Source organism: Toxotes jaculatrix, chromosome 10 (assembly GCF_017976425.1).
Source record: "Toxotes jaculatrix isolate fToxJac2 chromosome 10, fToxJac2.pri, whole genome shotgun sequence".
NCBI classification, from domain to species: domain Eukaryota; kingdom Metazoa; phylum Chordata; class Actinopteri; family Toxotidae; genus Toxotes; species Toxotes jaculatrix.
Window position 1 is genome coordinate 25,561,144 of NC_054403.1, and position 16,168 is coordinate 25,577,311.

Genomic DNA, 16,168 nt, shown 5'->3' on the forward strand with positions numbered 1-16,168 from the left:
AGGGGTCCTCTGCAGGTCTGAAACAGCATGGGAAACTATGTTTAATTAACATACTACTGTGCTTGCTGATAAGAATTCCTCCACTTTAAATTGGTTCAGATTAAATTTCAAAGCATACTTTTAGTGTCTCATGGGTTTAACTTTTGTTTCATACTTAAAACTTGGCGGCAAAGATCCTGAATGTCAGATTTCGACAGCATCCATCCGAAAACCGCAACAGCAGATAAATTACTGCGGAGTATATTTGGAGATTGAGTCACACAGATTTGTTGAGTGATAAAATTTGACTGACTGTACAGGCTGAAGCTTTAACATGTGATTCTCATTTGACTGCTGAAAAATATAAACCAGAGCACTGTTACCATTCGCTTTGACTGTTTTGAGGGGAGACGTACCATCTTTTTCATAATTTTCTGAATATTTTTTTACTGTATCCTGCATTTCATAGGTCGGCATCTTCTAAAGCACTTTGGTAGCATCTTATTAACATGTCAACAAAATGAGGATGGGCACCAGAATTCATTTATACACTGTGCGCAAGTTTTAGGCGCTTTAAATGTTCCGATTTTTATCCATCAGAGAGGCATACGATCAACCAGAGTCATAAAGAACTATCATCAAAAGAAGAACAAAGAGTCCTGAAACAGATGGCCTGGCCTCGACAGAGCCCTGGCCTCAACATCATGGAGTCAGTGTGGGATTACAAGAAGAGACAGAAGACACAGAGACAGACTAAATCATCTCCACAATGCAGGAACGACCTTCCTGAAACGCACCTTGAAAAACATGTGTACCGAGAAGAACTGATAAATTAAACATTCATGGTATTATTTTTGAGAAATACTCACTCACTTTACTTTTAGCTCCTTAAACTTTTGCACAGTACTGCGGTTTATATAGTTTTGTCTTCTTTAAGATTTACTTAAACCTGGAGCTGTAGGTTAACAAGTGCAAAGTGCCAGAGGTCCACTGCAGTAACAAGGTTGTAACATATAAACAAAAATCAGTGTCCTGTTGGGGGAGCAACAGGAAACGAAGAAGAGAGATGCGACAGACAGACAGACAGACAGACAGACAGACAGACAGACAGACAGACAGACAGACAGACAGACCATAGCAAGTTTACACTAAACACTACACAAATACCTCATAAAGTTCTATATTTACTGCTCAGGCTCTGGCTGAATCATATCACTTCATCATTACCTGGAAGCAAATGAATGATCAGACCCTGTTTCTACGATAACGGCAGAAATGAACACCACTGACAGTTTGTTTGTGGAGGGAAACTCTGGGAACAGGAGTCCTGACAGTAAATGGGGTAGGAAAAGTTTTTTTTTTTCCCCTGAACACAAATTAATAGAAAATAATTATTTTTAAAACCATAAATATCTGTGTATCAATCATATGAAAAAAAGCAGAGTTCTGTTTTTCTTTTTTATTTAATAAGCTGGTTCATAAATTATCGCACATAAAAGATTCTTTTCAATAGTTACAAAGTGGATAGCAACTTGAGTTAGCGCCTGGAAAAAATAAAACCAATGAGAGTAAGATTGTTGACAGTGGGGCTTTTCTTAAGTTCGAGCTCGACAAAATCAGTCCACAAAGCGGAGCAGAGAAGAGGGAGCCGACAGGGAGGTTTTTAAACGTCCAACTACCGTTGAATTATGTTCCCGGTTGTCGTCTATCCTCGGACTAGCAGCAAACAAAACGGTGACATGCGTATTTCAAAGCACATGCCGAAAAAACAACAGAAGAAATGCCTGTTTCTGTTCTCCAGTGTATTCAAAATTGTCTTATAATGAAACCGTGGGAGTGAGGAAGGGAATAAATTAGAAAATTAAAAAAAAGAAAAAAAGACAGCACTAGCTACATGTGAGGCTCACGAAAACCGATTAAACTAAAACGTACTGAAGTGGCATCTTCTTGGCTCGACTTTCTTCCCCGTTCTTTTCTCATGAGTGACGGATCTGACGAGAGGCTAAACAAGGGCTTGACCGTGATCAAGAGGCAGCGAGGAGACGCTGGAGGAGCGTGTTCAATAATTCATTTTGACATGTAATGAATCCCTGTTCCTTGATTCATTTATTCCTGTGATTCTTTATTCTTTTCTACAACTATCCTCCCCTTCTGATGGTCAAATCACGGCTGACCAATGAGCTTCGAGGGTTGTTTTGTTTAATAAGACTGTTTAAAAGAAGGGGAGGTAACCCACCTCGCTAAAATTGGTCTGTGGAAGCGATGGGTGTCCGTCACTGGCTAAACGCTAGTTTTCACTCTACGAGGCTGAAATCCTTCCTCGCACCGGTCGGACGATTCCAGCAGCCAGAGTTTCTCTCCGTGTGACGGGAGCCTACATGGACATCTGCAGCTGAATGTGCTGCAGAAATTCATGGTAGGAAGAGGCCGACTCGGACCGATCCTCCACCAGGTGCTGGAAGAAAGTGGCTTTAGCCGAAGCATCGTCCCTGCAGGAGAAAAAAAATGAAGAACAAAGACAAGTGTTTAAGCGATAGCCGGACTTTTCCTATGCCAGTGCCAATAAAACAACTGAACTTTGGCTCTGATATCAAAACAACACCCTCACTCTTTTTTCCCCAACACCTTTCTTTCAGAAATGAATCATGTTTTTCTTTTCAGTTGCTACATGTTGTCACATCAAGCAGTTGTCCAAAACTTTGCCTGAATAAAAAAACGAATTTGTGTACTTAAAACCGAATGACAGCACGATCCACCTCGTCACATGTACTGTTTATTCACTGTTCAAACCACCACTCAGTCCATTTGTACTGACATCAGTCCTCCCCCACAACAACACCATGGTGTAAACATGTGGTTGAACAACAATGCTGTGCCACAAAGAGGAGGAGAGAGAGGAAACAGAAACAATACGTTCCCTGTGGAAGCCTTTACCACCGCTGTCAAATCTGTGACCTCACTGCTTACTATGTGTTTACACTGGAAATATTTTTCTGTCAACCTCAGGCCAATCTCTCCCGAGAGACGGATTCCACCTTAACATGAAACCGGCCACACCCGGTTTCTGTTCATCCCCGGGTGAAAGCACTGCACTGGAACCCTCAGTCTGAGGGACACTGTCACATTAATGTGCCTTCCAACGCCCAAACCTCCTCATGTCTTGCAGCTGCTACAGCTGGGGACAGAGGAAGTGGCACTAATTTTGCTGCTACAGTGATTTGAAGTCAATGTTGAAAACACAGAAAAAGAAGAAACTGCCTTTTCTGTCGCTTTGTTCTGATGTTTTTACCGACACCTGGTTATGGGAAACGCGTTACTACCCCTGGTTGGTGGTAGCAATTCAACTAAAAGCTGTCTGTCAACCGCCATTATAACACAGAAGAAGAAGAAGGAGTTACAAACAGGTGCCGGGCTGTAAGATTAGATGCTACAGTACAAACAGGGGACAGCCCTGCTTCCATCCGTGTGGGAATCAGCGCCATACGGTTGTTTTTCTCAAAGAACCAGTTCTGAATATCTGAATAACGGCGGTGTACAGCATCTGGATATGAGAAGAAACGGAAGTGTTAGTTAAAGTCAGATGTCAATCCAGGTGTGCAGCAGTGCTTACTTGACGACGTGTATCGTCGAGCTGAACGCTCTGTTGTCCTGCAGCCAGTCGAGGAACGCTCGCACCCTCTTGGACAGAGGAGTCTCCAGCTCAGGAATGTGACTCTGGGATTCATCGAGTGAGTGAGTGAGTGAGAGTGAGAGAGAGAGAGAGAGAGAGAGAGAGAGAGAGAGAGAGAGAGAGAGAGAGAGCACAACCAAAACATCAACAATATTGTTTTTACTGCTGCGTGCTTCAGACAGGAAACAGATAACACGGACTCATGCAGTCATCTAGAAATATGCCTGTGGTTTGAAATGCGGGGTTCGTGGGTGGCTCTAGGATGCATCGACCCCTTTGTAGGAAAATTGAATAAACAGCATAAACAAATGCTGACAGTAGCTGTTTGTTCTGGGCGTTGCCCCAGAGCGTGGTAATGACAGAGCTTTCTAGGTAGCTGCATGGTCTGTTAAAAGGAAGAACAGCTACACCAGCAAATCTGTTTTGCTGCACGAGTTATTTTTTTCTGACAATACAAACAGAAACCCCTTTTACTGTAAAGTAAAACTGTGACTCATTTTCATGGGAACATGTACAATGCTGCATTGCATCATCCCCGCGGCAGCTGGGCGGTGGCGTTTGTGTCAGCTCAACATGCACAACAAAACTGCCACTTCCCTCTTCCCAGTTAATCTCTGCAGTTTCCTGATATTTGGATCAAACCTCCTCTGTGAACATAGTGGATATAAAAGCATCATTTTTAATTTACTTTTTAAAAAATGAACACAAAGCTGCTCAATTTTACTACAACCTTGTATCTGAGTTTGTGTCACTGACCATGTTGGGGGGTATTGAGGCGTAGTTGGGGCAGCCCAGAACGTCTCGTATGAACATCTCATTGCAGCATTTGCCGATCCACAGGTAAAACACCTGCAGACAGAAACAGAGCGTGTCAGAACAGTCTCACGTTTTCCTGAAACAGATTAAAAAACCCCAAAATCTATGTTTCAAAAATAAGGATAAACATATTCGTAACTAAATGTGCAACTAGGGCTGTAACTTATTTTCATTGACAATTAATCTGCCCATAAATTTCTTGGTGACGTCTTAAAATCTCTTGTTGTGTCTGACCAGCAGTCGAAAGTCCAAACATATTCGGTTTACTGTCACATACGATGAGGACAAGCAACAAATTCTCACATCTGGGAAGCTTGAACCTAGTTATACATTCATTTTCTGTTTAATCAACTAATCTTTGCAACACTATGTCCAAAGAATCCAATTTTAAGGCTGAGGGGAAAAATACAGTCTACCACAAACACCTTCCAGGGATAAGTCTGTACATAACTGAGTTTCTGCACTGAGATTCAGGGTCTTTCAGCTAAATTCTTTCCTGTCATACAATTATAATGATTCAGTTTCCTCTCTGTATTTTATTGGCTGAGGTTTAAAACCCCCTTAAATTAAATCAGGTGAAACTAAAATTCAGCTAAAACTGGGCTGGCAATGCTGCTGCTGCTGCTGCTGCTCATCCAATCCTTTACTTCTCCTTCTTACAGGATAAAATAACAGTGCACTCGCTTTTAATTTACTTAAACTTAAAACTGCAAAGCCCCTGACATTCTTTAATAAGAAAAATAACACTAAGCGAAGCTTACGTTGCCACAGTCCATGAGGAAAGCTCCATCTCTGCTCAGCCTCTCAGCAGACAGGTGGAGCAGATGAGGTTGTGGAACCACTGTGTCATTCAGATGGAGCGCCCCCTGCAGGTCACACAGAACCGGTGCAACAGATTAGCTGGAGGACACGCAGGTTTGTTCCTCCTCTTGCTCCTGATAACTTACATTACCAGGAGCAGAATCACTTCAACTAGTAAGCTGACAACATTTACATATTATTCCAAAGTCATATCCCACCAACCCCACAGCCATTTCAGACAATTACCATATTTAATGTAGACTTTAACTTTAACCAAAGATTTAGGATGGTTATGATTCGACATGCAAGTACCCAAAGTTTCCAAATCATTTCAGTCACTTTAACTTAACTGATTCATCACTCAAATGTCATTTAGCTGAGTCGTGTTGTACCTGGTCTGACATGTTGTCCAGCCTGTACAGGTCAGGATGAACCATCCGCATCAGCTGCTGCAGCGGCTGCGTCTTGAACTCACACATGGCAAAGACCCGCTCGTCCAGCCGCGTGCTGGTACCTGTCCGCAAAGCTTTCTGGAAGGAAATACAAATGTTTTCAACAGTGTTTCCCCTATTTTTATTTGTTCACTGGGGGGCCTCTGTTTTATGGACTGTAAAACCTTCTTATGTAAATAAAACTGACTGGACTTATTTCTAAACCATCTTTTTATCCAGCCTCAAACATTTGAGAATTCAAACAAGCAAAAACCAAGGTTTCATCTACAGATCACACACATAAACACACACACAAATACTAAATAAAACAAATCCCTATAGTCTAATAAAGGTGGATTAAAGACAGGCTGCATCAAAAAAAAACAGGAGGAATCAAGTTGTGATAACATCTAATCATGAAGAAAAATAGTCCATAGATGTTGTAATTCAAGTTGAGGGAGTGCACTTATGTGACTTATTGGAGTATTTGTCTCAGATGACGCAGAGGTTTTGAGCGTGTGTCTGAATGTGGACACACCCTGGATGTATGAATAGACAAGTCCTGGGTGGATGTATACAGTCAGTGGCTGTGTAGGGAGTTTGTATGACTGTAAACACAGCCTTTATGGTGTGTTTGTGTGTGTGTGTGTGTGTGCGTGCCTAAGCCTATGATTAACCTATTTAACAAGTGTGTTTGTGTGTCTTTACGTGCTGCCTCCTGTAAAGCAGCCACACCTGTTTGAGCAGAGCGAGGATGTAGAGAGGGAAGAGGCGCATGGAGGCGGGAACGACGAGCCCAGACTGCTGCAGGTTCGACACGTTGCTCTTGTAGGCGGTCACCAGGTCCACCACCGCGTTCACCAGGGCGTCTCGAGCGTCGGACAGGCTGGACGATATCGACCGGTCGATGGCTGGAAAAATAATGTAGTAAAGATGTTCGACTCTGAAATGGCTGTGACATTTCTGTGCCTCCTCAGGAGAGTAACGAGTTTAATGAATGAATGAAACTAAACATTGCTGTATATTTTACTGTATATTTACCACTTTCAAACCACACTAAAGAGTTTCAGATCTTTTAGTCATATTTTCCTGTGCAGTAGTTTTAATGATTTGTGTCCATAAAGTTGCTTGAGTTGTTTAACACCAAGTTTACTTACGTTATTGAACGGAAACCAAAGGCTGCCCAGATGTTGCGAAAGCCTGACACATTACAGCGGTTTTCAAATCAGTCAGAAGGAGTGAACAGTAAGATAGAACAGAGACTCACCCATGTTGGCTAGCAGACAAGTGATAGCTTGGACATCAGCCCCAGCGTACACGTCACTCAGCTGGTTGACAACCGGCAGACACAGAGTGTGAACTCGGATGCGTCTCTTTCCTACGGGGACAGTCAGAGACAGTGATACAGCTGTTTGTTTTACTCTGCTTGAAAATTAGAAAAACAGACTATAATCAGTATTACTATTTATCCTGCTGGGGGTCACGTGTCAACACACAAAGAATTTTTATTTATTTATCAAATGAGGTTTTACTGTGAAGTAAGAACTATTTTGGGAAACGTTTTGCTTCGCACTAGCACCACCAAATGTTCAGACCTGGAAATCAGCCAGAATAACTACAAGCTCCTACTGCTGGCTGCTGGATCAGGTGTGTTTTTAAATGTCTTAAAGGGTCTGAAGTATTGTAGTGGTGAAGGATGTACGGATTAAAACACACAGACTTCCTCACAATGATTAAAGCGTGTGTGTGTGTGTGAGAGTTTGTACCTTTATTGGAAGTGTAGAGCAGAGCAGCCTGGAAGCAGGCCAGAGATGAGTCTGCTAGAGAGTCTTCAATTGACATCTGGACAGCAAAGGCAGAGTCTGGGTTCACATTGGCCAGGGACAGCAGGTCAGTGGAGCGCACAAAGAAATTACCGTGGAACGTATGGATGGATAAACCTGAGGGTAAGGAGACAGGAGGGCAGGGACAAACATTATGTTTAAAAGATCTATGTACAAACGTGTGCAGAAAACAACCTTTAATGCAAAAGTACACCACACATCCAAGTAAACAGATGCTTATTTCTTCTTAAGTGACGTAGAAAACAACACTGTCACATGGGATAACAAATATCTGGAGGGACGGTGTGAGTGACCTCTGTTCCAGTTACCTTTAGTGCATCGTATTCTCATAACTGCTTCGAAGCCGATCTTCCTGGTGAGGTAGCGCTCGAGGTCCTTTTGGAACTTCTCCAGCTGTGCAGGGTTGTGAATGTAATGAAAGGAGGGGTAGTAAAAGATGCTGCCCGCTGAATACTTGGACACACAAGCTGGAGAACAGGAGTAGGGAAAGAAGAAAGGCGTTTGATTCATTCTGAAACTTTAGCATAAATTTAGCATAATACTGTCAACACTACTGAGCATTTAGCATTATGTTTATCCAGTAGCTGGAAAGATATTTCAGGCTGAATTAAAGTACTGACGTCAGTGAGGTTAAAATGCATTATTACCTAGCGAGGCAAGGTCAGTGTACTGAGAGCTGAGCAAGAAAAGATCCACCCCAATCTGCTGTCCTGAGCAGTCCAGTGCCAGTTTCTTATAGAAGTCTGTGGCGGGGCCGAGGTGCTGGACTCCCTGGGAAGATACAGACTTATTACAAAAAAAATCTCTCTTCACAAAGTAGAGAAAGAATCCATCATCACCAGATTTAAGGAGGGTTTTTTGGATTTAAATTATCCACAAAGTAATGTTTCATATCACTTGTAACAGGATGCAGACTGAAGTCACATAATTTGGCTGATGAGGAGCATCCCTTTTTTCACTGCTGGATTGAACTTTGGTTTTTTTTTTTGTGGCCTCAAAATTCTCCAGAAATCAAAATCTAAAGAACAGAGAATCACTTTGTTCTGAGCAGGAAAGCACATCTGTTCTCAGTTCACTTTATTCATTTTATGATTTTTGGACACCGCTGCAGTAACGTCTTGGCAGGTTTTTCAAATCAAAAATAGAAAGCAGTGTTCTGTCTCTAAACTGAAATGTGAGACCCAGTTGTCACGTGGCTGGTAATTAGAGTGACTTGTGGCAGGGAATATAAATATGGCAGCACTGAAAGTGCCAGGACAAAAATTATAAATCCACATTGAGGTTAAAATTTAGCAGCTGCCACCTTTGGAAGGAGAAAATAAAACACTGCTGAACAACAAAAAGAGCAGCACCTACAGAAACTCACACTTCACCATCAGTAAATCAAAGAGGAGAGATATTATAACCACAGTAAACCGAAAAACAGTGAAATGTCAGCCCTCTCATCCACACCTTAGAATTCGAACGCTGGTTGGGGTCTTCCCTTGACTGCAGCATACCAGCACCCAGTGTGGGCAGCTGGGTCTGGAAAACTGTAACACGGCCCCCAGTGGATGACATGAGCTTGAAAGCGGCCTGTAACGCCGGGCCGAGGGCGCTGTGGGTCTCCCTGCTCTGGCTGAACATGGCCGGCAGCGAGTTCAGAAGGTCCTTCACCAGCTGGAGGAGGGAAGTGTGGGGGGAGAAGGTTAAATGAAAGAAACAGGGATCGAGGAATTTAATGAACATGATGCAATGGAAAGAGAGAATTTTCATTAATGTCCAGATTTCATTGCAAATTTTAGCTTTATGCTTCATGTTGCTTATTGTACATTTTACAGTAGCACCAGTTACTTAATTTTGCACAATTGGCTGGAGACAGTAGCAAAACATTTCACAGCACATTGTTCTTGACAAAATTTCAATGTGAATGTTATGAGAAGAGAAACAGGAGACAGGTGAGACAGTGGTATGAACACGAGGAGGATGAAGGGGGGAGAAACGGAGGGTAAGAGCAGGTGGAAAGACAAAGGTAAGAAAAGAAGGGAACAGAAACAGGAAAGAAAGAAAGAAAAGGAAACGGTTGAGACGAGAGAAAAATCTAACAAATTTTACACCCAAATGCACACAAGCCTGAAAATGTGCCAAACAACAATCATGATATGAATCAAACGGGGTCATGAACACGCTTCTATTCACAAACAAGAAGAGTCTACCTCTTTGCTCTCCTTTAGATTCACCATCAGACTGTCATGGGATGGTATGAAGACGTCTGTGCAAAGAAGGTTGAAATCGGTTAAAATCATGAAGTTACTCTCCCTCCTGATGATGTGAAATCTAAATCCTGACTCCTGTCACCTGACGTACCGTCTATGTCAGACACCACCAGCATCTGTGGCTGGGATAACCCCTCCTGCAGGTTGTAAAAGTGGATGGTGCTGTCGAAGGTGAGGAAGCCCACCCTGGTGCGTGTATCTCCAGGCAACCTGAAACACACAACAACCTTGCGTCAGAGCTGGTTTAGATGGTAAAACAGCAACAAAGATGCTGTGGAGAAATGATTGTGACAGATGTTCGTAACATCTGCTTATTTTCATCTTCTGCTTTATCTAATTTATGAGGAAAGCATCATAAAAATATTTTAGAGAGCTGACAATTTAAATTTCTCTGCTCTACTGCAGTGACTTAGATGACAAACATCAAAAAACTGCATTACAGGTATATCAGCAGTACTCACTTATCCAAGTTCTCAAGAAGTGATTCACAGAAGTACTTCAGGTAGCCTGCTTCTACAGCATTGTGAGACACGTCAAGGACAAACAGGTAGACTGCCGGCTGAGGAGGCCGCAACTGAAGATGCAAACCGTAGAACAAAAACACTTCAGTGGGGACGTAATGACTTTAACAGTCTTAAAAACAGATGCCTGAGTGTGAAAATGCACAAACTGTTACATCACTAATCTGACAATCTGTATGAGCTAATGTAGCTCCAAGACTAGACTGCTCTCTAGTGGACAAACAGCCACACTACACAAAAATTCATAACTGCACAACAAACTTTGCACAATGAAAATTAATTTTTCTACAAGAAGAACCCAAAGTCTGAGGACAGAAGAGACAGCGTACCATGTAGTCTGAGGAGGCGATGAACTCCACAGTGGAGTTCTGAACCTCGGGTCTTTTGTGGGGCTCGCCGTACGACCTGGTGACTGGGTTGTACATAAACTCATCTGGAACTGAACAAGAAAGAATTTAAGTTAGTAAAATATTTGCTAAATGATGTGCAACACAAAGCGATATTTAATTAACAAAAACACAGGACGGGTCATGCAAAACAGGACAGGACAACTGAAAACAGAACACGAGACAGAAGAATGAAGAATATTACTGACACCGAGGATAGCACTGGACTGGACTCATACCATCATTGACCCGGTAACAGAGGTTACACTTCCACCTGCGCTGGTCCAGGAAGGTGACAAAGGGATTGATGTAGGTGCGACAGGAGCGACAGCGCACTATCGTGTTTGACGTGATAACCGGTAACTGCTGCAGAGGAGAACAAGGGCAAGAAAATGGATTAAAGATTAATAAAACGTTTCTTCTGAGCTGAGGATTACAGGTTTCTTTACTTATTTCTTTTATTATTTTTAATACTCCTGAACTTAGCAAAACATATTCCTAAAGGCTTTTTCTGCAAACAAACTATCAGCGGTGCCAGGATTTGAAAGAGCATTTAGAGGTGACTGGTAGAAGCGCGGAGGAGAGGCAATGTCAGTTTTACATTTGAAAAACAAATTATTACAACCACAGAGTTGTGTACTGTGAAATTGGAAAGTGGTGTAGTGTGAAGCACATGGTGACTGTGAACCTGTATCCATGGCGTTACAGTGAAAGCAGCAGAGCCTGGGAGTTTCCAGCTGTTTGTCTCCAGCCTACTACTCTGTTAGCACACAAACAGCCAAAATTTGTCTATTAAGCTGCAGTTGTTGCTGTTTGAGTGAAGAAAGTTTCCAGCCACTTCTAAACTTCGATAAGTGTTTGGCTGGTCCTTCTGTCCTGTGTTTCAGTGAACCGCTGTTCTCCGTCAGTTCACTCCCTCTGACATCATGTCACCGAACACCTCTATAAATACACTCACCTATCTTTATCTTCCGTCACCTCATCATCAATCTCCTGATCCTGCCACCACTGCAGCTGTAAACTGTCTACAAAAGACTCCTGACTGTCTCCTGACTGTCAGGAGTCTGTCTCCTCTGTCCTGACTGTTGCAATTAAACAAAGACTAGGTTTTGCATACTATTTAATTCACTGTATCTTGTTGTTTACAAAAAGTGTAAGGGAGAAATTGCAGGCTGCAATCAATGTATTTTATTACAGTGTGCTGTGCATGTGTTGCCACCAAAGTAACGTCTATCATCAAATCTCTCAGAAAAAATCAGTTTCTGCCAAACTTTACAATGCAGCTGCTTTAATTAAGAGCAACAACAGCAGTGTTTGTGTTTTTTCTAACATAATTCAAACTATGGTTTGAAGATTTTTTTCAACTGGAAAATCAACACAAACCATGCATCTGAATGGGTTACAATAATATTTGAAGCTAATTTATTTCTAGGACACCAAAATCTATCTGAGACAAAAGTTTTGCGTCTGAATGTTTCACTGTGTCAATCTTTTTAGGGCTGCAGGGGTCAGCTCATACCTGTAAGTCTCTGAAGGGATGAAGGAGAAGGCCCAGAGGGAGCCTGGCCTTGTTGAGTAACGCCTGGGTCTGGGGGATACTGGTCAGCGTACACCTGAATGTCCTGATCAGAGAAACACAAGCAGAGAGAAAGAAAGAGTGGGTTAGATAACACATCCACACGTTAGACAAAGTCATAGATAAGGTGAGTGAGAAACAAAAGTATTCTTTCAAATAAGAGAGTGACACATTGAGAGAGACAGAGCAAGAAGAACGCAGCCTTCATATTAAAAAGGTTTCATTTTCTGTTTTTTTTCTGTTATTTCCTGCTTTTAATTTCCTTAAGTCTTTGAGTCTTTTACCCACTAGTTATTTTGGTAAATAACAAGCCTTTGTTTGGTGGTAAAACTGTGAAAGTACACTTTACTTACTGTGGACTGCAATTGACTTTCTTGAGGTCAGAGCTGAGGTTGGGTTCAGGGGCCTCCAAGGGCCTGGGAGGCAGCAGGTTCCTCTCCTGCAGCAGATTAACTGGCCTCAGGGCCTCCACCTCCAACTCCGGCACCCCGCTGAGACCTCCCAGGGCTGCAGACAGCTGGGACAGGTTCGGGAATGGCTGAATACGAAGGAGGGAGAGAGAAAAATAAGTGTGATCAATCTGGACTGGCGAGGCAGTACAGCAAGGACACTCCTCCTACTGCAACAGAGGATAAGAAACTAAACTATCATCCTAACTTACTGCCAAACCATGATGAAAAGATCAGTGAGACAAAGCTTCTGTGATAACTTTATCACTAAATGTTAAAAGATAAAGTTGGCATTATTTTGTCACATCTCAACAAAGTAGCATCAAACACTGTGTAAGTTCAGCATACTTTGAGGCCATCTGGCAAATATAAGTCCAATATTCACTCTCTTTTAGCTCTGTTTCTGGTCTGCAATGACAGTAACTGTATTCAAGGTCTATGCGACTGACACGCTGTCAACATTATCATCTGCTCAGGTGCCACCATAAGGAATCTGACTGGCCCGGGTGTTTCTCCAACAGTGGAAACAGCCATTCACAAAAGAAACAGCAGAGCTCTGAACTGCTTGCCAAAAAATTCAGAAGTGGGTGGCAATTCAGAGGTCTGCATCCCGGCTGGTAGCACTGCTCGTCATTCGCAAATAATAAGAAGTGAAGCTTCAATGAGAAAACATCAGTCAACACCTCTCAGGAACCGTGGCCTCACCTGGGAGTACTGCTGGTAGCCTGACTGACCATACAGATCGTGAGCGGGGGCAGAATCGGCGTGGGAGGCCGATCCCTGGCGATAGGCTGGCTGCATGCTGGGGTAACCATAGCTACCATAGGGCTGAGCCTGGTTGGTCATATCATTAGAAGGTGGCATAGAATCTGGGGAAGAGAGAGAGTTCAGCATTATGGTAATGTAATGTATGTAACAGATAAACGAAGATAATTATCATCTTCTCCCACACTTTCCTCTACATGCTGAACGAGCTATAACAAGTTTTAATTTATTTTTAAAGTAGTAAAATATATCGAAACTATTTTAAAAGCTAAGCAAGCTTCAGATACCCCCTATTTAGTTTGACACAATTAGTTTCCCTTTCAATCAATCTGCTTTGTCATCTCGTACTTCTGTTTTCAATTTTCTGTGTCGCTGAGACACTGTTTTACCACCTTCAGAGAAAGTACCTTTACACTCAGTGATTTACTTTCAATTAAAGAAGCAGGTAAATGCCAAAACGAATAAAATTATGAACTCACAAACACAGCAGGCCTTGCTAAGCTGTTTTGCATTGTGAAGGATCTCTGTATGAATGTCAGTCAGAAGTACAGCATGCTTATGATCAACATTTACCTGGATAAGTGTTCCCCTCGAGGGAATCATAGCTGTTGGGCACCGGAGAGGCACTGCCAGTGGTGGAAGAGGAGGTATCACCACCTGCGAGAGGCAGAGAGAAAGAGTGAAACATAGTGAGAATTAAAAACCTGAAATGAAAAGCAAAAGACTGGTTGAGAGTAGTGGAAGAGTAAAGAATTAATTTCACATTGTGAAACGCAGTCCCACAGGGACAGCAAACATAAAAAGTAAGAACTAAAAACTAAAAAAAACTAAACAAAAAAAGACAAAAAGAAAGAAAGAACAGGAAATAAAGATGAAGAAGAACAAAAGACAGAACATTATGAAAAGGAGCTTTTTTTTGTTTGGCCATGAAGTGCACTGTGCTTGGACTCCCTCTGGGCTCAGAGAAAAAGAAAGGGAAAGAGGAACGGCATGAATACAGGGAAAAAAACACGGATGAAAGGAAGCATTGAAGTTTTGAACAAGAATGTGTACATATGTTTGGTGGGGAGCACAGGCCTCTGAGAAGAGAAAATATGGAGGGAACGGAGGTGAATATGAAGGATCGCTACATGAGAACAGCAAAAGATAATAAAAATTATGTTATCAACTCTGTCACCCTGTCACAAGTATATTCTGTACTACACACTTTATAAAGGTTGGGAACCACTGGTGTGATCTTAAAATGTTGTATTTTTATAATCTTGTGTTTAATAAATTTGTGTCAAATGTAAAATATTAATTTTAAAAGTAACTACAGCTCAGATGAATGTAGTAAAATGTACAATGGTTTTTCCTTAATACAGAGTAGAAGAATGAAGTGGCAGAAAATGGAAATACTCAAAGTACACTCAAGTAAATTTGTGTTTAGTTGTGTTTTCATTATTTTTACCTGTTTTCCCCTAAAAAACGACTTCATTCTTTTTCCCTTTTGTTGGTGATTTCAAACTTTTCACTGAAGGCCTTCCAACAACTCAGAGACACACAGACACAAATTTGATGCAGTGCAGCAACGGCCATTACTCAAAACTCAATAAGTGTAGTCGATACAGTATAACGGCAGTCTATGAGGCACACTGTTAAACCACAACACCCTCAGTTCAAATCCAGCCTTTGTTGCAAGTCATCCCACTATTTCTGCCCTCACATTTCCCGTCTAATTTGCTACTGTACCCTGTGAGACAAAGGCTCTTGCAGATGCATTACGATCTATTGAAGCCACTGTTTTTCCTCTCATTTCCAATAATGAGTAGGCTTTCCAAAAGGATTACAAGGGTAGAATATTTGAATGAACCCATTAATCCATGTGGGCCAAAAGGAGGGATCAACAACAGCAAACCAAGACACGACAGGCCTGTGGCAGAGAGCTCATTGGACAGGACAGGATCCAATTATCTCTGAATAAATCGGACCAGCAGACTACTGGATTATCTGCTCTGGAGGAGGAGGACACCGGGACAGCTAAGCCTTCTTCTCCTTCTCCAACACTCTTCTGACACCACCTCCTCTTCTTCTTCTTGTCCTTTGTTCTGTCAGCTCATAGATTAATAATATGTAGAGTAAAACAATCTGCCAGTAGTTCGCGTCGCCTTGTAGCAGATTTACTCTGCTGTTTCCCATTTCCTTTTTCTTCTAACCCACAACAGCTGGTCTTATGATTTCTAATCACAAGCCCACTTCGCTTGCCCCCAGGCTGTTGCCACCCCTCGTTACTGATAATTAAAGCTCCTTCAAACTGTGGTCGACAGTTTCCCCTTTCAGATTTGTTTCCATGGGCTTCCCCACGGATAGATTTTATGGCCACTTCTTTTTAATCGGCACACGGCATCTCTTTCCATGGTTATGCCGATGACACACAACTTTATGTGGCACAGAACAAATTGATTCCCTTTTTAAATGTGTACTTTAGATATTAATGTCTGGATGTAACAAAACCTTTTACATAGTCAACCAGCTCCAGCTCCAGCTCCACTAACCTGTCGGAAAGGTGCTATAAAAATAAAGATTACATGATTACAAGATCATTACAAGAAAACGTGTGTTTGAATAATCCACTCAGACAAGACACAGCACTGCTATGATAACATGTCCACTTTACGTCTTTCACTTGAGACAAC

General features: G+C 42.1%; 1 protein-coding gene across 2 annotated transcripts in view; it reads right to left on the bottom strand.

The window, feature by feature from the left end:
• Nucleotides 1-1,423: 1,423 nt before the first annotated feature.
• sec24b (SEC24 homolog B, COPII coat complex component) overlaps nt 1,424-16,168 on the bottom strand; it is a 21,175-nt gene continuing 6,430 nt past the window's right edge. For both annotated transcript variants that reach the window (XM_041048450.1, XM_041048449.1), the window contains 20 exons: nt 14,067-14,150; nt 13,434-13,597; nt 12,633-12,817; nt 12,223-12,325; nt 10,943-11,069; nt 10,647-10,756; nt 10,258-10,370; nt 9,888-10,006; nt 9,737-9,792; nt 8,994-9,200; nt 8,189-8,312; nt 7,850-8,008; nt 7,464-7,637; nt 6,965-7,075; nt 6,433-6,608; nt 5,659-5,796; nt 5,227-5,331; nt 4,406-4,498; nt 3,590-3,693; nt 1,424-2,468 (listed from right to left, as the gene is read on the bottom strand). In XM_041048450.1, the coding sequence (XP_040904384.1) occupies nt 2,354-2,468; nt 3,590-3,693; nt 4,406-4,498; nt 5,227-5,331; nt 5,659-5,796; nt 6,433-6,608; nt 6,965-7,075; nt 7,464-7,637; nt 7,850-8,008; nt 8,189-8,312; nt 8,994-9,200; nt 9,737-9,792; nt 9,888-10,006; nt 10,258-10,370; nt 10,647-10,756; nt 10,943-11,069; nt 12,223-12,325; nt 12,633-12,817; nt 13,434-13,597; nt 14,067-14,150 (2,567 nt within the window). In that variant the 3' untranslated portion in view covers nt 1,424-2,353. The remainder of the gene's footprint in view (nt 2,469-3,589; nt 3,694-4,405; nt 4,499-5,226; nt 5,332-5,658; nt 5,797-6,432; nt 6,609-6,964; nt 7,076-7,463; nt 7,638-7,849; nt 8,009-8,188; nt 8,313-8,993; nt 9,201-9,736; nt 9,793-9,887; nt 10,007-10,257; nt 10,371-10,646; nt 10,757-10,942; nt 11,070-12,222; nt 12,326-12,632; nt 12,818-13,433; nt 13,598-14,066; nt 14,151-16,168) is intronic.